At 38.7% G+C, this 20,908-nt stretch overlaps 1 protein-coding gene across 1 annotated transcript; it reads right to left on the minus strand.

Annotated features, from left to right (window-relative positions):
• Positions 1–6,805: 6,805 nt before the first annotated feature.
• Positions 6,806–13,865, minus strand: s100v2 (S100 calcium binding protein V2). Its single transcript, XM_023295335.2, has 3 exons — positions 13,706–13,865; positions 10,237–10,365; positions 6,806–8,973 (listed from the first exon to the last, which is right to left on the minus strand). Exons 1-3 carry the CDS (start codon positions 13,712–13,714, stop codon positions 8,803–8,805), a joined length of 309 nt encoding a protein of 102 aa, XP_023151103.1. The 5' UTR covers positions 13,715–13,865; the 3' UTR covers positions 6,806–8,802.
• Positions 13,866–20,908: the final 7,043 nt, after the last annotated feature.

The raw sequence follows: 20,908 nt of genomic DNA on the forward strand, positions 1-20,908 counted from the left end.
GCCGATAAAGGAGTGGGTAAGATGGCTAATGAGGAGAAAAGAAGCTTGGACAGGATTAGCAGTGACCTGGAAACAGCCATGTGGTAACAGGCTGTGTGCCTTCCAGTGTCAAACATGAAGCTGTTGAAGCACAGCTGATGTTAAACAAGCATGATGCGAGAAAAGTATGATGCCGTCTGTTGGCCACTTTGTGGTGGCTGTATGAGACCACTAATGAGAAAAAACATGGCAGGGACACCACTGACGGGTTTCACAAGGTAGTATGAAGAAAGAACTCCTAGTCAATCTTTGTCACATTACAAGCATATAGAAACCAGAGCACCACAATAAACCCACAAGACACAAAAAAGAACTCAGCCAAGCAGGAGCTTCCTTCATTGATAAAAGGGTGTAACCCACACATGCATCATTCACCCACTAAATAAAATCACACACAAAAACATGTAGATCAAATTACAGATCAACATTATATTGAACTATTTGGTCTCCCGAAGCCTAGACTGCAGTCACAACCAGGAAACTGACCCTATGAGGCCCCATGGCCTCAAACTGTGCATTGTGTGAATGCACCTGATGGTAAGTTGGTTTCTTGCATGAATCCCACCTGCACAAGAATCTACCCTGCTTCATCTCATCATCTCATAAGGGAAAATTTTCCTGAAATGGTGATAGGAAAGAACATACTGAAGTTCCTTTTCTTAGGATCAGCTGTGGTTCTGGATGTACTTTGGATACCATTAGGAACTTCCTTAAAGCAAAAATGCACATCTCATGTATTTGAGTGATGTTTTAATACACTTAGTGGGTTTACTAAATAAAAACATACAATCTAAAGCAATCGAAAAATCCTGCAACAGATTCTATCATAAATTACTTTACAATTTATCTAATTTTAATTTTTTTAATGCTGTCAGTCCAGTCTGGATTTAATTCCGTTGTCATTTGGTGCCAGTAGAGTTCCATCTTTCTATACCACATCATATGTATTCATTTGCATTACACTGTACAAATGTATCTGGAAAGTGGAAAGGTAGAAAAGCCTATTGAAGTTGTCATCTTTATATTCTGTGTTATTTTCCAACATACCTGCACTTTGCATGCGTGGATATCTCTTTTAGCACTCATGATAATGATAAGAATTTAATCAGAATACAAAAAAACATGCAAATCTATATCTTTTAAACAGTGAAGTAGCCCTGTTGCGCAACCATCAGACTAAGTGACATTTTCACAGCCTGCAGTTTTGTAATGTTTAACTGACGAACTGTATGGTCATCTATGTCATTTTAATTGCTATCTAACCAAATGTGGCTAGAGATATGACCTGAAGCTCCTCTGTCTGCTGAGTTCAGAGTGATGTTCACTTCAGCTACTCTGGACAGAATATCTAGCCATGTTGAAACCTTGTGGATTTTGTGTTATTATCATCCAGCTGTCCCTGGCTCCAGGAATGAATTCTGGTAAGATTATTACACCTTTTAAGCAAAATATAATAAAAATAGTGTTTAAAAATATACACACGCAGTGTTGTTTTAATGTCTGTCTTTATATTTGGCATTTTGGTTAAGCCTCCTCGACAGCTCACAGCAACAATTTTGCCAGTGAAAGATATAGTAATAATACTGTACCTACTTCACATTTTAAACACTGCTATATCAATTCATTTTTTTATTATTCAATAAGAGAGAGAGCAAGACAAATCTGTTATATGTATAATAGTGATACATTTGTATTAAGTCTGAGAAACCCTGAGAGCTATAGAGATGTTCAGTAAAACAATACTGGATCATTTCTGATTCAAAAAATAAACAAGCATCAGTGGAAATAAACAACAACAGAATGTATGTTCACCCTTACCATCAGATGAGTAGCATTTTGCACTAACTGCCTAAAAAACAGTTCACTAAGCATCTTAGATTAGATTTGACATATTGTCTTTTGTCATTACAGTTTGGAGTGTCCAGGGGACTCAAACTGACTATGTTCTGGGAAACTGGTGAGACACCACATGATCTAACTGCTGTTTTTGACATTTAAACTTGACGATTTCTGACAGGGAATCATTGGAGCACTACGAACTGATCAATATTAATTTAACTGAGAAGGAATGAGCATAGAAAAATACCAATTTTAAGCAGAGGGACTTAATCTTTGAAAATTTACATTCGGCATATCATAGATTTGTTCTAGAATAATATGATTTTAATAAAATGTCATCATGATGAACTAATCTTTTAAAGGACCGTTGTACCAACTAAAGAACAGGCCTCCATGTGAAAATGTCCAAATTCTCCAAGTCCAAATAATTCCAAAAGCAAAGTAATTTGTTCAGTCAGCGAGATGATGTAATCCACTGGCCCATTTTTCACCCATCACATATCAATTCCTAGCAAATAAGAGTTTTAGACTCAGATAGAAAGAAAATTTTGAGACAGAAATTATGTCTAACCAACATCATATGTCCCTTAGGGAGTATGACATGAAATACGGCCACCAAACTATAGTTATCATGGAAGAGGACCCTGCAGTGACTGAGTCAGCCACCTACCTGTTTCAGAGGCATCCCACTGCTTCAACTCTGCTGAGGTACCATACAGGAGCACTGCATGTTCTGCTGGGGAGCCATTTGTTCTCTACAAGAAATCATGATATTATGCTGCTTGGCCATGGCACTAAGAGTACAAGTGGAGCAGTGCAGCTTGCAGGTTATGGCCCAGAGGAACTTGCCAGAATTGTGTACACCTTTAAAGCTGAGAGCCTATTTGATCATCTTGGAACCATCAGTCTTATCAGCTGCAACCTTGGAAATGACCCACACTTTATGTTGCAGCTATTACAAGTTCTCCGGTCTTTCAACGTGGAAACAAAACTGCACCTGTATAAAACCCTTCTGTCAGTCAACTCTGATGGAGAGATAATATCTAGAACTGACAGAGTCTGGAGGTCCCATGACCACATCAGTAAAGTTGTAGCTGAACTGAATCACAAAGGTGACCTTCTCACAAAAACTGAACTTGGCTGTGCAGGCCCACTGTTTCCAAATTACAAAGGAAATATTTTGTATTTTCAGACACTGGAATGGCCAAGTCACCCCCAAATGTTTGTCCCAAAGGAGCTACGCAAAAAGTACCCCTCTATTGACTGCCTGGAGGGACTTACATGGAGTTTGTTCTTTGAGGAGAATGAACGAAGGCGTGCTCCTGATTATGTTCCTAACCATGATCAAAGACACCTGAAAGCAATTTGGCTTGCAAAGCCGGAGTCAACAGAGGAAGACAACATTGTTCTCAAGCACATCATTGACATTCAGGATCTTCTTGTTGAGATAAGATATAATGCCAGAGAGGAAGTGACATCAGACCTTTACTACGTTCTCAACGAGTGCATTTACAAAGTACAAGGGAAAAATCTTAATGTAAGTCTGGTGGGTAAGTTCATGCGCACTGACAATCAAGCTGAAATTGAACATTTCTGTCAAAATTTCAGTGACCAGCAGGGCGAGTCCTCCCTGCAGGAGCTAAGGCAGGGTCTCAAAGCATCTGGATTCAATGATTTCTGTCGCCAGACTTTTCAGTTCCAGCAGTGTAACTACAACTGTGAGAGATGGGGCCGTTACTTTATAGCAGCAGTGTTTTCAGCATCAGTGCGTAACTTCAGAACCTTCTCACTTTTCCTCATGAGTGTCATTGGTTGTGAAGTAGGTCGTTCACGGGGGACTGACAGTCCATTGTGCACGGCTTTTGTGGGAGATGACCATCCCATGGTAACTGATGAACTCTGGCCTGAAAGTCTGAGACGAGGATTCTATGGCTGTACTGTTGACAACTATGAAATGGCAACAGAGAATAGACAGATTTGGTTAGATCAAATTGTTGCAAAGGAAAATTCCCTATACATTAAATCCAAGCAGATGATGAATGCTGCTGACTATAATGAGCGAACAGAGCTAGACATCTTTGGGAGGGTCAAAGTTATGAATAAGTATGTGTTTTCATCTTTTCTTGAATTCTTTCGAGGTACACCAGAGGGAAAGAAACTCAAGAGAGGGTGTTCTCCCTCTTTTCACGAGAATTTAAACCTGTAATGCTGGTGTAATGTGTGGTTAGTGAAGTTAATTTCATAGTGTGGGCTGTGACATTTTTCTCAGCACAAAAAATTGGAACAGATGTTGTATTCTGTCTGATGCTACGACGTAACACTGGAATTAAGTGCTGTATAGTCTGCTTCTACTGCTCTAGCTTACTACTGCAGCTACATATTTATAGCGTCTTTTAAAAGCTAGAAGAATGATGATAAAATGATCCTGATGATACAATAAATTAAAACATTTAAATATATAATTTAGATTCAATACAGAAATTAAGACAGACCTAAAAACTGATCAAATTCTTAGATGGGTTAACTATACCACCCATCTCAGAAGAACCCAGAGGGCGACTAGATTTAGAAATTAACAAAGAAGACATAGGAAGTGCACTTGACTGTATAAAACCTGGTCAAGACCAGATGGTTTTCCAATAGACTTAGGTTAAAAAAACAACAACTTAAAACCAAATTTTAATGCTACTGCTGGAATTGTTCCTAGAGGCGTTTCAGAATGAGACCCTTCCACCTTCTATGAATGGAGTTGTAATTATATTATTCCAAAAAGAAAGGAAACCCACTGACAAATATGAGAACACGAGGCAGAAATTATCGATAGAGACCAGAATAGCTTTTTAACTGGAAGGCAGGGTTTCCACAATGTCAGAAGTGTACTAAACACAATTAATATCTGTTAAGAAACTGCAGATGAAGCTCTTCTATCATTAGACGCGAGAAGGCCTTTTATAAGGTCGATATCTATTTGATGTTTTGGAAAGGTTTAGGTTAGGAGAGAGCTTTATCAAGTGGATGCATCTGATTTATAAAATGCCAACAGCAGAAACCTTGACCAACAGAAACATTTCACAACCTTTTAACATCAAAAGAGACTGTCGTCAGGCTTGTTCATTATCCCTGATGCTGTTCACGTTAGCAATAAAACCCTTTGCGATTGCTGTATGATCACAGCCACAAATTCATGGAATAACAGTCAGACAGATTGAACATAAGCCATCACTCTATGCTGATGATAATTTTTTTCATCACAAAACTAAGCAAATCAATTCCAGCTCTACTACAGTTAATAAGAATAGTTAGTGATATTTCAGGCTATGCAGTAAACAAAACCAAATCAACAATGCTACTTTTTAATGAAAAGTAAAGAAGCCCAGCCCCCTGAGGTTCTTCGGTTTAGTGTGGTACAAGAATTCACATTCTAAGGGATACAAATTACACCAAAGATAGAAGATGTTGTTAATGCTAATTATGAATCACTAATGAAAGAAACTGCAGATTCAGTTGATAGATGGATGTCTCTACCTGTTTCAGTAATCAATATTCTAAAAAAATATTTCAAAGCTACTTCATCTTTTTCAAAATATTCCCCTGCCAACACCACCAGATTTATTTCTGAAGATTAAAAAAACTATTTGTTGGATTCATTTGGAACATTAAAAAAGTAAGGCTACGTTTGTCTGTGTTATATTTGCCATTTGATTGTGGAGTGTTAAAATGTTCAAACTTATTGTTGTATCACTGGGCTGCACAGCTGAGGCCCATCATGTTTTACTTCTCAACAAAGGATACTCCTAACTGGAAAGACATGGAAACTCTGACTCTCTTCCCATGTACCTGTACTCTGCCACAGTTAAAAATCCAAAGACAGACCAGCAACCCAATAGTTAGACATGTGATTAAAATCTGGTTTGATGTAAGAAAATATCTACAAGAATCAGATTCCTTGTCACAGTACAGCCCAATATGGGGTAAACAGTTTTTATACCAGGAAGAGCTGATGATACATTTAAAATGTGGGCTCCTAAAGGACTCAAGAAGATCCAAGATATGTATCTATCCAATTCTGATATTATGTCTTTTGAACAACTAAAGTATAAGTTTAATCTGAACAGAAAACTTTTTTCCCCCAAATTCCTACAATTTAAAAGCTTTGTAGAAGCAAATCAAAACAATAAACTAAACCCCCACAGTCACTTGTTGAAACATTGATAACAAAGGACAGTTTAAAATAAGCCATCCTATCTGAATTCTATACGTTTACATCTTGCTCATCTGAGAGCTCACAATATAAGCTCCATGCTTGGAAGGAAGATCTGCAAACAGAAATTTCAGCAGAGGAGTGGAAGTCCAAATGTGCTATAATTCATCAATCACACAAGTGCCATGCCATTCAGCATAGACGATCATTTCTCTCCAGCTCCTCCGATCTTTTGCTTTCTGAATTGTGACTGTTGCCCGTTCCATATGTGCTATAATTCATACTCGGACAATAAACGCATAGCTCAGACTAATTCCTTAGAACTGGCTAATATGAACATAGGTAACTCCTTCAAAACTAAATCAGTTCAATAAAATATATCAGATATATGCAGTAAATACCCAGAGGTTAAAGGAACACTGTTTCACTGTATCAGGCAGTGCAGAAAGATTAACACATTTTGGGAAAAGGTCAGAGCTACATGCAAGAAGATTATTCCAAAAAGAACTTCATTGGATCCTAAATTGTTTGTATTTGGTCTATATCCAATAGAACATAATTATTCTAAAAATGAACAAATATTAATGAACCTCAGCTTCCTAAACGCTAAAGGAGTAATAGCTCTGTCTTGGAAAAGTGCTTACAGACCAACAGTTACACAGCAGAACAGATGATGTCAAACCTCCCACTGGAAAAAATACCATACATATTATAAGACAAAGGGAATATGAGGAATTTTGGGGATTCTTTATTAATTTTGTAAGTATAACATGCAGCTTTTATACAATGTGAATTGCCATCTGTTGGTTGGTGGGAGCGGTTTGATGTTAGTTGATGTATTTTGTTGGACTTTTTGTTGTTTTTTTTCTCTTTATGTATATATTGAAAAAAATAAAGACAATGTTGAAAAGAATCCTTTAGGTTTGCATAATGCTTATCATTTCCTATTTAAAAAACAAACAACAAACAGAAAACTAGGAAATTAAATTCAGTTCATTATACTATTCTTTTGTTTTCTACATATGGAAGATGTATCTAATAAGCATTCCATGGATCACAACATAGGCTAACATTTTCATAAAACATGACACTTACACAGTGTGAATTACTTTTCCCTATTAAGCAAATGCAATACACATGTAGTATTGGAAATCTCCTGATATATTTGTGAATTCACTTTTCTTATGATGTCTCACAGGTCAGAGTATAAAGAATGACAAAATATAAATATATGTAAAATGCATGATTAGAAGCAATACTAATATAAGGGACCAAAAGACAAAAATTGAGATGGCAAAATTAATGACATTTAAAAATAACAGAAACCACTAATGTTTTGATACTGATGCATATTAGCTCAAACTGAGATGGATGGAGAATTGCAGCGATAATGTACCCTGAAGTCAGTTCTGCACAAACCAATAAAGAAATTCTATTTAAATGTTTCAGTGTTCCTAAAGTCAAAAGGAAGTCCTTACTCAATTTTTATAACAACCTGATCTGAATTCAATTTGACGACACATGCTCTTATACTGATGCCTTCAGATGGTAGTATGTGGCGATTATGAGTTAGACTTTTCCATATGCAAAGTTGGCTACACTATATTAACATAAAAACGGTATCCCAGACACTTAGATGGTTAATTATATACCCGTGACCATTACATCCTAAAAGCCTGTTCTTGTTCCATTTGCTATAATTGTCAGTGATGTTGCATCGTCTTCCTTTTTAAGGCTATGGTTCACTTTTGTGGACTTCACCAATTTTTAAAACTGTTAACATTAATGTCTTCAGAATTTTAAGCTATGAAAATGACTTATGAAAATGTAAATACGACAGCTATGGGCCATTCATTCTTCTATCACTATTTAAGTTAACATGACCCAACTGAAGGCACCATGAATCACAATTAGACATAGAAAACAAACATGGCGTAAATGATGGAAAGTGAAAATGTGGTAAATATTGTGATTGTGACAGAGCAAAGCAGCCTGTTGCAACAGTTACTCTCCCCAAATAAGCTTTGGTTCTGTTATGATAGAAAGTGGCAAGACAAGATAAATCACTCAGATAGTGGTAATACCAACTTCCTCAGCTGTCACCAGGTTAGGCAGATACTGTTAGGAGGCTTCGAGAAATTTTTGTCCCCCTCCAATGGACATTTTGTGATCTTGCACCCAGAAAACTGCCTGTATATCTTGAACTAAAAAGAAGGGCATCTAACCTTTCAGGGCTAATAAGAATGTCACAGTCAGGTGTACCAGTCTTGTAACACAAACTGAAGCCAATATTAGCATGTTCAGTATGATAAACCAAATAATTTTTTTCACAATTACCAAATGGCTACTTAGAGATGTTGTTTGGCACAAGAATGAGGATAAGATGATTGTTTTATCAGAAACTACATGAAATTTAAAAAAAAAAAAATCCTTTAAATATATGGCAACCAACAGATTTATACAATTTGAGAATTTACAAAAGTACATTTTCTTAGCCTGACTTTGAACTGGTAAAAATGATACTTGACAGTATAGTGACAGAAGAGATAAGAGCATTTTAAAACTGTAATGTTTCAGGTTGGAAACGGCTTTCTGTGCCAAATAAGACTTTTGTATTCTGTCTGACTCATGATGAAGAGAATGATATGCGTAGTGTTGCTCTGTTTAGTCAAACTGCAGAGTGGAAACTCAGAGCTCGATGTGTTGGGCTGAGAGTCTGCTCTTCACAGTAGGATGCAGCTGCAGGAGGAGCCCTTCTGGCCGCTGAGGAGGCCATGCTGCGTGGTGGCTACTGTCTGGATTAAGTTCCAGAAATGCTTGAAAGAGATGCCCTCGCCATCACCTACACCCATCTTCCGCAGGATCTCACCCAGTCCCTGATCTGTGCCAAAACCCTGTTGGAACACACCAAAACAGTTTTGGGGAAATGATTCACAGTGAAAGCAGTAAAGGCAAGATTCACTAACCAAACCTTTACTGCTACAACAAAGATTACTGATTACTAAATAGTTCAGTCAATTAATATATTCTACAAAGTTAGACCTGACATTAGGGAACAAAGAAGTCAGATTAGACAACAAGCAGGAGCACTCAGACAAAAGATTTTTCCCCAGACCAACCCCTGGCTGGCTCTACATACTCCGAATATTTTACTTCTTACATTTTTAATATGTCATCAGCCTAATCTCAAATCTTCTCTGTGCACAAGTCTAGAACTGCAAACAGCTGACCTTTTAGAAAAACTGAAATAGTAAATGTAGAATAAAGGAATTTTGATGGAAAATCACAAAATTTAGCTCAGATTTGCTATAAAATTAACAGTGTAGATAATCATTTGTTTACTCTTCTGCACTCAAATTCCCTTAGCCCAAAGTAACATGGTGAAATGTCTTGTTTTCAAGGAATCAAAACCAAGAAAAGCAGCCAAACTGTGGAGAAAGTTGACAATTTTGTTTAGCACTTTTATTTAGCTGTAATATTGGTCTTACATAACATCTTAGAATGTTGGAATTCAGTGGCAGGTGTACAGACTGTTGGAAAACTCTTGCATAAGATGTGTTACTAAAGAGGCAGGTCTGGTCTAGACTTGACAACAACTCAAGACTGTACACAGTAACCTCCATAAAATTGAATTAGGACTTTTCCTGGGTTAAATGTAAACCACTTAGTCTCCAAAGCAATAACATTCTTTAAAAGGAAAATTTTATTTGAATAAAAAAGTATTTTTTGAAGGTCATCATAAAGACTTATCCTTAAGCTTGAACTGTGCCTCTAAAAAGTTTGCATCTTGTTATTTGTAAAGGTGCAGCAGCTGCAGTTGTCTTTGATTCACTGCAGTTACAACAGGGAGTCTATGGTGATTGTGATCCCATCTGACTGATTTTCAATGTTATACTCCCTCAATGAATACATATCTTGATTGTTACTTAAAATAAAATTCGACACTAGATTTTTCTACATGGCCCAGTTCTTATGTGTGCCTCAGTTCTTACAGTGTGGTGTTGCTGGTGGTGGTGACTACGACTGTGTGAATGAACATGTTCCTGGCTGCCCTTGTGTGAACTGAATAAGCTGAGGAGTGCTGCCACACCCAGCTGCTGCAGTCAACAGAAGGTCTGGCTGAGGGAGAAGTACAGGTAAACTGACAGCAGTATTACCTTTACAAGGTTAGGCATCTGGGACAAAAGACCTTTGAATTCATCGGTTTTCAGCGTTGGACCATTGTCAGCTGAAGCAGAGTGGAACTGGGTGACCAGTGTGTTGATGGCCTTCTCCAAGTCTGAATACTGGGGAAGGAAGAAGAAAGACAACAGAAAAAGCCAAGTTAGAGGCTCTGCATCGACACAACAGCAACAGAGGATACATAAAACACCGGACACATGTTCAAATAAGTCATGTTACACACATTATTGACAAAGCCAGTCACACTGACCTAGACAGATCTCTAAACTCACATAGAACAGGTCACAGAATGTGAATTTGATTTGATGTTCTTCTAATGACCTTCATGCCAGTCTTTACTGATGATTATTCATCAGTATATCAAAATTACTGAAGATGGGCAGGACTGCTTTAGAGTTTCACGGATTTTGAAACAAACAAATAAAAAAAGTACATTACTACGACAGTACAATATAGCACAAATTTACAAATGTTTCTAGGTAAAATAAACAACTGAAGTCAGACATTGGAGTCTTGGCTAAATCTGTGAATTCAAAGAGGACTTGGGGATGCAGAGGAACATCAAAACAGAGAGCAGCAGGTCATAATCTGAATTGTATCATTTTCAGGGCTTCATATGTGCTGAACCATCATAATACGTTGTTGCAACGTCAGCAAGAGGATAAGAGGAAGCCTCCAGTTTTACTTATGCCATTTCTAACTTTAGAGCACTTAAACAATTTGGAGAAGATGAAGCTAAAATGAAGCAGCTTTTGAAGTCCTGTGTTAGCTCTCACATCCATGCTCTTTCCCTCTGTGGGCCCTCCAGTCTGGCAGTACTTCATAGACACACTGAAGTTTATACAGTTGCAGACCAGTTAAAGAAAAAGCTCCAACAACATGAAGCAATTTGTCAAAATCTGGAGCACCAAAATGAGCCTGCTTTATTCATTTGGCTCCCCAGAATAGAATATTTCACGTTCAAGTATATGCACTTCATTGTTTCTCTATTTTTCTAAGCTTGCAATACACTTTCAATATGGTAGTCATATTTTAGAATCACATTCATAAAACAGTCTACAGCAAGACCCACTCAGGAGTTGATATGAGCATGTTTTAGAATCAAGATGGACAAGACATAACAACGCTTAGAAAAATGGAAATTAGAAGCTCTACAATCTTATTTCTACTGGACAAACACCTTCTCCGAAGAGAGCAGACCTTGTCTGCAATATAGCTTTACATCAGTTTTTCTATTGCACTGCCTTGTTGTATTTCTTTTACTGTTGTCTATTTCAATCATTTAATACTACAGTTTTAAAGTGCAATGCACTACAGAAGTTTAAAATGATATTCACTGATTCGATGATGCTAGGATAATCAGTGGACCGAGGGTATGCCACTCTTTGTTTTGTAGCTATGGCTGTGAGGAACAACATCAGCCACTGAATTATAGAGGGTTATCTGTGATGAAATGCACATGAATAATTGTAATCTCATTGCAAGCCTTTCTGGTAAATAGGAAATAATATGCATGCATGAATAGGTTTTACACAATTATACATAAATATGTATTCACATCCCATAGATACCTTGGCAATTATTTGCTTACAAGTGTCAAATTTAGATTTATACAGATGTCTTCTGGCTGGAAATGGCATAAACAAGTGACAAAAGATGGTAAGACATTGTATTAGGAATATTAGTGATAACTGTACTAGTGATATACCATCCAAGAGCTGTTGCACTACCACTGCAAAAGTTAGCATAAACTAGGAATATCATACCATCATCCTCAACCTCTAAACACGACTCATCAGCACCTTAGAAACTTACTACATTTACCATATTGAGAAATGTAGATTATTTTAGTGTAAGGCTGGTTCCTTGGCCACCAGACGAACCTGTTCTAATCCTGCAACAGTAATTTGATGTATGCGTGCCAACAGCTTTGTAAAAACCACACCCTTTCTGGCTGATGTACCACAAGCCACTGCAGGCCCTCTTTCATTTCTCCCACGGAGAGTACCAAATCCTGGCTTCAGACAGGGCAGAGTGTGTTGCTGTAGAACATTACAACATCTAGTAATTCTCACTTAAGTTTTACAGAGGGTTATGTTCACCAACAGATGCAAAATGTGTCATCAGAGAGGTTTTGGATTAATGAATGTTATGTCCATGTATCTAGTTATATTACCAATTTAGAAAACAGTCACCTTTTTGAACTTTATGGGAAATATATTAGTGCATTTGACTTTCCTTCAATAACAAAGATACTCCCCTTCATTTGTTATCCAGGTTAGAGATGACCTAATCCTCTACAGTACTGTGTTTCAAAAAGCTGAACCATAAGCTGAGAGACACTTTAGGGATGTGGCTTGTTGTTTATTCTAATATTTGAAAATGTATCTGAAACTCAAATCGCTCAGGGTAACCACTGTGTTTCTACTGTGTGTATGACAATAAAGTTCTTGAATCTTGAAATAGGGGAACAGAGGTGATTGCTGAAACACCACCCATAGTGCCCCCACCCAACCTTCAGATTCTCAGTTTGACAGGTTGAAGGTTGGAAGAACATTCACTACTGTTTAAAAGTTAGGGGTCACTTCGAAATGTCCTTATTTTTGAAAGAAAAGCATTTTTTTTTCAATGAAGATAACATTAAGTTAATGAGAAATCCAATCTAGACATAGTTAATGTGGTAAATAACTATTCTAGCTGGAAACAGCTGATTTTTAATGGAATATCTCCATAGGGGTACAGAGGAACATTTCCAGCAACCATCACTACTGTGTTCTAATGCTACATTGTGTTAGCTAATCGTGTTGAAAGGCTAATTGATGTTTAGAAAACCATTGTGCAGTTATGTTAGCACATGAATAAAAGTGTGCGTTTTCATGGAAAACATGGAATTGCCTGGGTGTATGTCACAGTTAGAAAGGTCCTAAAAAAAGAGGAAGTCATGCTATAATGCATAATCCTGTTCTACATACGGAACACAGACAGGCACATGGTGGATTCAGTTACTGAATATGTCAGATCTACACAAATGCTCTCCTTAAAGTGTGTAGTCTGGACTGGAAGTTCGGACATTGCGCTGATCAGTGGATGAGGAGCTGCTGTGAGGACTTGTAGTCTGGCTGTCAGGGAGGGGCCGCTGGCTGCACACGCCTGGAAAGTTTTTGTTTCAAAAGCTCGACTCTGTAAAACAGGCAGCTCTACAAGACCGATCGAGGCCAGGGTTTGTCCGCGTGGCATGTTGTTAAATGCGAGTTTTTCGAGGCTTACAGAAACTGGTTCATTTCATGTGTAGATTTACTATTTCGCGGTTAACAAACTCGGCAGCAAACCACTTCTTGACTTCTCCTAATCAAAGCAGCGAGGCTTCAAACGTCCGAGTTACAAACATGTCAGCTCTTAGCTCGACTTTTCCGCAGATAAAAGAACAGTTTTGTCATTTCTTACCTGAGGCATGTCGGCTGTAGCAGGTTAACGTGTCTTCCTTTTGTGTCTCGCTGCTGTTGTGTGTCAGTGGAGCATTACTTGTGTCACCAGCTGGCAGCATTCCTGGATCCTCCCTCAGCATGAGAGAAAAGCCAGGAAGAAGAATCTGCAAACTACCACAATGTAGCACATCCAGCCAGCATGAGACTATAGCTGACACATGCTTTAGCAAATAATGTGCATCATATAGCGCTATTTTTGTATAAGTTGAACTGCTTGGACATTCTAGTAAGGCGTTGCTTATATCTAACACAACTCATTGCACATCTGGAAACCTTTACTAAAGTTGGACAGAACTGTTTTACGCAATAACTGCCTGCAAGTTTAGGCTGGTAATGCGCTTTTGTTCCACAGTCACTTTGTTAACCTTTTCACAACCAGCAGCTCCTCTGACATATACTTCTGATAGCTACTGCAACTTTTATTGAAGTCTGTCCAGTCTTTAGGAGAGATTTTCACACTGAAAATGTCCTTCAGTCATGTTCTTGGAAAAGTTGTTAAATTAGAAAAAAAGGAGGGACAAACATGGGGGGTGTGGGGGGTTGGACAGGCAAAACCACATTCTTTCTCACCAGTTTTCAGACTAATTCCAGACAGCCTATGGGTTGGGCAAGTCACTGAAGTTACTCTTTAATTTAGATAGAAAGGTGAAAAAAAATCGACATGAATGAGCAGAATTGTGGCAGACAGTAGACCAGGCTGGGATATGTTACCTGTAGAGGGCAGCAGGGCAAACAGTGTAGCAATGTACAACTGAAGTGGTTGTGTGGTGTGACTCAGTCCCACATGTCTTTCTCATTCCTGAATATCTGAGTGGGAAGAGTTAATGCCACACCCAGTCAAAAACGCCACAGTGAATTGTTTCAGCATGACACCATCAACCTTTCTCAGTGTTAATGTACTGAGCTGCTCCCACATGTTTTGCTTTTTCTTATACCGTACAATGAGTAGAACATAATACTTTCCTAACTAAATGCTAACCATTATGCATAAAAACTTGCTAAATGAGGAGTTTAAGTCTCTGAAACATCCACAAAGCATCACATGTAATTAAATGTGCTTCTAGACACAGAGGCGGATCCAAGAGGTGGCCAAGACCATCACAGACTCAAATCTGATCCCCCCATAATCAGTAGTGACACTGATAAATGGCTACATACTCAGAGAACTAGTTTCACTTAGGCAGACCATTCTGTGCTGTGTAGAATGGTCTGGCTATATCTTATGACTCTGCCAAGGAATGCAGCAGAGTTATATGACAATCAGTGTTGATTTGTCTGTCAGTCTGTTAGTCTGTCTGTTCACAACATTACTCAAAAATGGACTAATGGATTTGGATGAAATTTTCAGGCAAGGCCACAAATGACACAAGGAGATATTTTGGCAGTAATGAGGCTTATAGTCTGGATCCACAGATTTGTTAAAGATTTTTGTATCATTGTGAGATAGCGGCACAGCGTCACTGTAACTATAGCAACAAATGAACATTTTGTGAGCTGCCTGCTGATGATGCCATGATTGCGATTCTTCTACAAATCCACCACTGTGGACTTATCGGGACTTATCCGTTGGAAATCATACAAGGAACAATTGATTAAGTTGTGGGAGTGTGAATGCGATTCGGTATCCGTACATAATGCACACATGCATAACACGCGCCTGTGCTCAGTGCAAGGTCATTTTGTTTGTGGGTACATCTATATTAAATGGCCACATTCTATGTTGCCATAATTTCTGATCATCAATAATTAATAAACAAATTCTGCATTTCTTTAACAAAAGAAAGAAAAAGGCTGCATTTCTGACAATGCCACATGGGGGAATGAACAGCCTTGGCAGAGCACTGTGCTGGCTGAGTGCTTTTCTTGTTATCATTCTTCAATAGGGGAGAAAAAGCTCTGGCATGTTTGCATTTCTGACGGGTGACCTGTCCAGGGTGTATCCTGCTTTCTCCCTAAGTCAGCTGGGATAGACTCTACCCCCTCTGCAACCCTACAGAGGATAAAGTGCTCTATAGAAAATGGATGGATGGATGTTTGTATTTCTTTAAACCAAAAAAAAAAAACAATTGTCCTGGATTATTTTTGTACACATTTGCTTGCAGGAAGGAGAACACTGCTATTTACCCTTTGATGCACAACATGGGTCAAAAGTGACCCAAATCCAGTGGAAAATGGGTATCTCCTGACTCACACTGCACATCAAAGGGTTAAAATGGATAATTCATGGGGAAAAAAATGCTCCTTACTGCAAATCCTTCACAACTCTTGAAAGTTTCAGCATGGAGTTGCTGCCTGTAGACTGTCCGTAGTGAAGTGGATTTTAAAAATGGTAACATACAGATAGAGGGAGTCCTGTGAAATGTGCTGCCAACAGAAGGCTTTACCTGCAGTCTACATCTGGTGAGTCAGACTATCATAAAACTGGAGATTCATCAAGTAACTACAATGGACAGAAATAAACACAGTATGCAAAGTGTTATTAAATCCTATCCATTCCTTTTAATGTGGGGTAATAAATATTTGTCATCCTGTTGGTCATGTTTTTATTTTTCAAAGTGTTGGATTTAGGTTTAGTTGTGGACTTAATTACATCTCTTGTACAGATCATTATCAGGATGTTCCAATAATTCTGATAAAATCCTCTGGCTGACACAAAATGCTGCATCCACAGTTCTGACAGGAAACATGTTATGCCCTCCACCTCCAGCTCTGCTTAGTGGCAGCCTCTCCTTGCCCCTTCTTCTCCCTCCTTTCCCTTTTCCCTTTTCCCTCATGTGGGCCAATAGTATGGGTCTGCAGAACCAGAGGCTGCACTGTCAGGACTGCACTGGTAGGACCACATGTTTAGAACCTTTTTTCGAAACAGTGCCACCTACTGCAATGGATGATAACTAAAGTGGGCAACTTACAGTTTTAAAGGATGATTTCACTCAAAATATATTTACAATTTAAGAGATTCATTAAAGGAGTATTCCACAGAAAATATTACTTCATTTCAAAGTACCCATCATTTTAAAGGTTTATTCCACCCAAACTGTGCTTTTTAACTCATAACTTTAGGTTTGAAAGGTTTATTCCACTCAAAACACTACTTATTACAATGATAATTAGGCTGCTAAGACTTGCATTTGGACAAATTGTGTAATTAGCATACTTATGTCATTGTCAGGTGTTATGATCTTTGTGGTCTCTAGATCTCAATGAGGACAGTTTGAAAGGTTGGAAAGAGATGAAACACAAGGACAACTCAGGAGGCAGATATTTATTTATTATATACAATAATAGCCAATAAAAGCAATGACACACACATACACACATATACACACAAATTAGTCTTGTGACTCCCACCACTGAATCTCTGATCTCACTACCTCCTGAGAGAGATCCGTAGTGACATGCATTAACATGCATAAGTAGATATAGCATTGATATATCTGATAAAATGTACATAGTTCACTTTTTTGCTTTGGCAAAAATATATTCTATTTTTAACAGTTTTAAAAAAGTTGAGCAAACTAACAGGCAGTGGTAGTTTTGGCAGCATGTGATGCATCTGTTCAATATGGGGAAGGATCTCCCTTGTTGAATTATATGCATCTTCAAAAAAGAGAGGACAATTGGTCAAATTTAACCTTTTTTTTTGATCATTTTGCAAACATAAATAAACATAAATTAGACCTCTAGCTGCCATTGAAGTCAGCTATGCAATGTAAGTTCATTTAATTATCTTTGAGTTGACAACAGGAATAATTTAGTTAATAAAATTATATTTGTTGTTTTATATGAATAAGCTTAAGAGACTGAGAAACACACAATGGTGCATTTTGTTTAAAAGAGAACTTTTCTGTGGAGCAAGTGTTGTTACCTAGTTGAGGTCAGATAATTTATTTTAGACGCACTATTGCAAGCAGTGTACCTGCCAATGCTATGAGCACATGAGAGGACTTAAGAGGAGTGCAATTTCTTTTGGAAGTTTTCTCCCTCAAAGTTTATGCAGCCAATGAGGTATGAAACTTCTGCCTATTTTTTGATTGTGTTATTCTTTGTGTTTATTATGCATTTCTTTTGTCATTTTCTGAATTTGTGCTCACACTCATATATTTCTATATTTATTTATTCAGTTCTCATGGCATTGACATTTCGCCACTTTGGCATGATGTCAGGAATAAATGTCTGTGTGAAAAAGAACACCTTGTAGTCTGTGATTAAACTGGAGGGGAGCTACAAGACCTGACTTAATCCTAGAATTAGAACATACTAAATTTCTCAACATTACAATACCATGTCATAATGAAAAGACTATGAAAACATGTATTGTGGAGGAAAATGTAGTTTTACTGTTTAGCCTTTTTCACAGCAGACATTTGGACTCATCACAGGTGGAATAACTGGTGACTCTGGTCCATAAAGGTTCTTAGTAAACTATGACAGCAGCATTCTGTCTGATGTGGTGGTCGGTGGCACAGGACCTCCACAGGGAACTGTACTGTCTCCTTTTCTGTTCACCTTATACACCTCTGACTTTCAATACAACTCCAGGTCATGCCACTTGCAGATGTTCTCTGATGACTGGGCAGAGAGATGGACAGGAAGAGTAGTACAGGGCTCTGATGGGTGATTTTGTAGAGTGGTCCAGTAGGAATCATCTGCATCTCTATGTGGCCAAGACCAGGGAGATGGTGGTCGATTTCTGGAAGAAGAGGACAACTATACAACTGCTCCACATCCTTGAAGGACTGGAGGACCCACACTGACACGGTGTACAAGAAGGGGATGAGTCGCTTCTATTTTCTGAGGAAGCTGAGATCCTTTACTGTGTGTAGCAGAATGTTGTAGGACTTTTACCAGTCAGCTGTGGCCTGCGCCCTGTACTTTGCAGTGGTCTGCTGGGGGAGCACCATTGCAACCTGCAATAAGAACAAACTGAATAAACTGATCAGGAAAGCTGGCTCTGTGTTTGGCTGAAAACTGGACTGTTTTGCAGCTGTAGTGGAAAGGAGGATTTTAAATAAACTGTTGTCCATCCTGGATAACCCTGACCACCTGCTTCACCCCCTACTGGACAGGCAGAGGAGAAGCTTTTCCAACAGGCTGGTCCAGCTCTGCTGCCACATGGACAGATACAGGAAATCTTTCCTGCCACAAGCAATGACTCTGTCCACTACGTCAACCCTGGCTGGTAGAATGCTCTCAGTCCTCTATGCTTATAGCATCTTTTTCCAGGTCTGTAATTTGAAACTGCACACTTTTTTATACTCTTGCACTCTTGGACACTCTTTGCACTATATAGCACTATAACATTTGTACATCCTTTACATAGGACATGTTGCTTTTTATGTTTTTCTTATTGTTTATTTCTATTCATAGCACATTGCACTGCTGTAGCAAACAAATTTCCCCTCAGGGATTAATAAAGTGTTTATGTATATATACACACACATATATGTACAGTGCGGAAATCGAGTTTGGTAAATCATGACAAAATCTGTCTCATTTCCTAAAATGCATCCCCATTTGCTGGAGGAGCTATGAGCAAGGATACACATCCTCCCTGTGACATTAAATTGACGACATACACCTGTAATGGCAAGGGTGTGTCAAATCAAAAATAAAAATCTATGACATCTGTACATTCTCACATTCTGCATTTGTTTTGACTTGAATTATAAGTGAAAAAAGGTACTATATATTATTATTTACATGGGTTTGCTCATCTGACAAAGATGGTAAAACACAGTGGAGGGTTATAATCCAACAGCAGCCAGGTGATGCAGCTGTCCCGTTCGTCGTATACAATTAACGATGCTTTAAACTCACACTCCGAGGAGCTGATTGGCTCGTTCGAGGTGAACTGTTAGAAGATGAGAGTAGGCGGCAGCAGCTGTGGACGGAGCTAAAAGCCTACAGTCAAGATCATAGACTGTCAAATAAATATCTTTATTATTGACTTATAATATATATAATATAGACTTTATTATAGACTGTATAAAAAAGATATTTATTATACAGTCTATCGTCAAGACAGATATTCTCCATCAGCCTTTATCAAATCAAATCAAATCAAATCAAACTTTATTTATAGAGCACTTTTCATACAGTTAAAAATGCAACACAAAGTGCTGTACAACATTTAAAAACAAGAAAACCCATCTCTCCCTCCCGCCATATATACATATATGCACACAACTGCACAAGCACACACACGCACGCACGCCCACATACACAGACACACGCACACACACACTCACCACTGACAGTAGGGAGACATGGCATGGCACCGATGATTGTGGAAAACGCCTCCATTGGTTGGGGTCGTCCACACTGGGAGGAATCGCAGGCCATGACCGCCGGGGGCGCCGGAACCCGGACCCCCCTGAACCCGACAGACAGGTGGGGAGCCCCCCAACCAGCCGGGCCGAAGGGACCCGTGAACAGCACCCCCAGCAGCAGACCGGATAAGCCCCAAGTGTGGAGGACCCCCCTGAGGAAACACTGGAGTTAAAAAAAAACTATCAGATAGAATTAAAGGCCTGTAAGATAAGCGTGGAAAGTTGAAAGAGTACAAATACATAAAACAATAAATAGAGAATAATAAGAACATAAGAAGGATTTAAAAGGTTAGTTAAAAGTCTGATTAAAAAGGTGAGTCTTTAACCTTCTTTTAAAAACATGGACAGTCGCTGCAGTCCTGAGGTTCTCCGGCAGGCTGTTCCACAGGCGGGGGCCATAGTGGCTAAATGCCGCCTCGCCGTGGGTTTTTGTCCTGGCTTGTGGTATGGATAAAAGGCCACTGCCAGAGGACCTCAGGATCCGCGAGGGTCGATATGTTAAAAGGAGATCAGATAAATAAGTAGCCGCAAGGCCGTTAAGACATTTAAAAACTAAAAAAAGAACCTTAAAATCGATCCTGAAGCGGACAGGGAGCCAATAAAGCGACTTTAAAACTGGTGTAATGTGTTCCCGCCTTCTGGTCCTCGTCAGCACGCGTGCGGCTGAGTTTTGCAATAATTGCAGATTTAAAATACTCTTTTTGGGAAGACCAGGGAGCAGGGCGTTACAATAGTCTAAACGAGAAGAGATAAAAGCATGCATTAGCACCTCCGTGCTGGCCTGAGAGAAACGGGCGGACTCTGGCTATAGTCTTCAGTTTTTTGTTATATTT

Source organism: Amphiprion ocellaris, chromosome 15 (assembly GCF_022539595.1).
Source record: "Amphiprion ocellaris isolate individual 3 ecotype Okinawa chromosome 15, ASM2253959v1, whole genome shotgun sequence".
NCBI lineage: Eukaryota > Metazoa > Chordata > Actinopteri > Pomacentridae > Amphiprion > Amphiprion ocellaris.

Coding starts and splice junctions, on each gene's coding strand:
- s100v2 (XM_023295335.2), bottom strand. Junction 8,974..10,236: donor AGATGCCTAACCTTGTAAAG/GTAATACTGCTG, acceptor GTGTTCCAACAG/GGTTTTGGCACAGATCAGGG.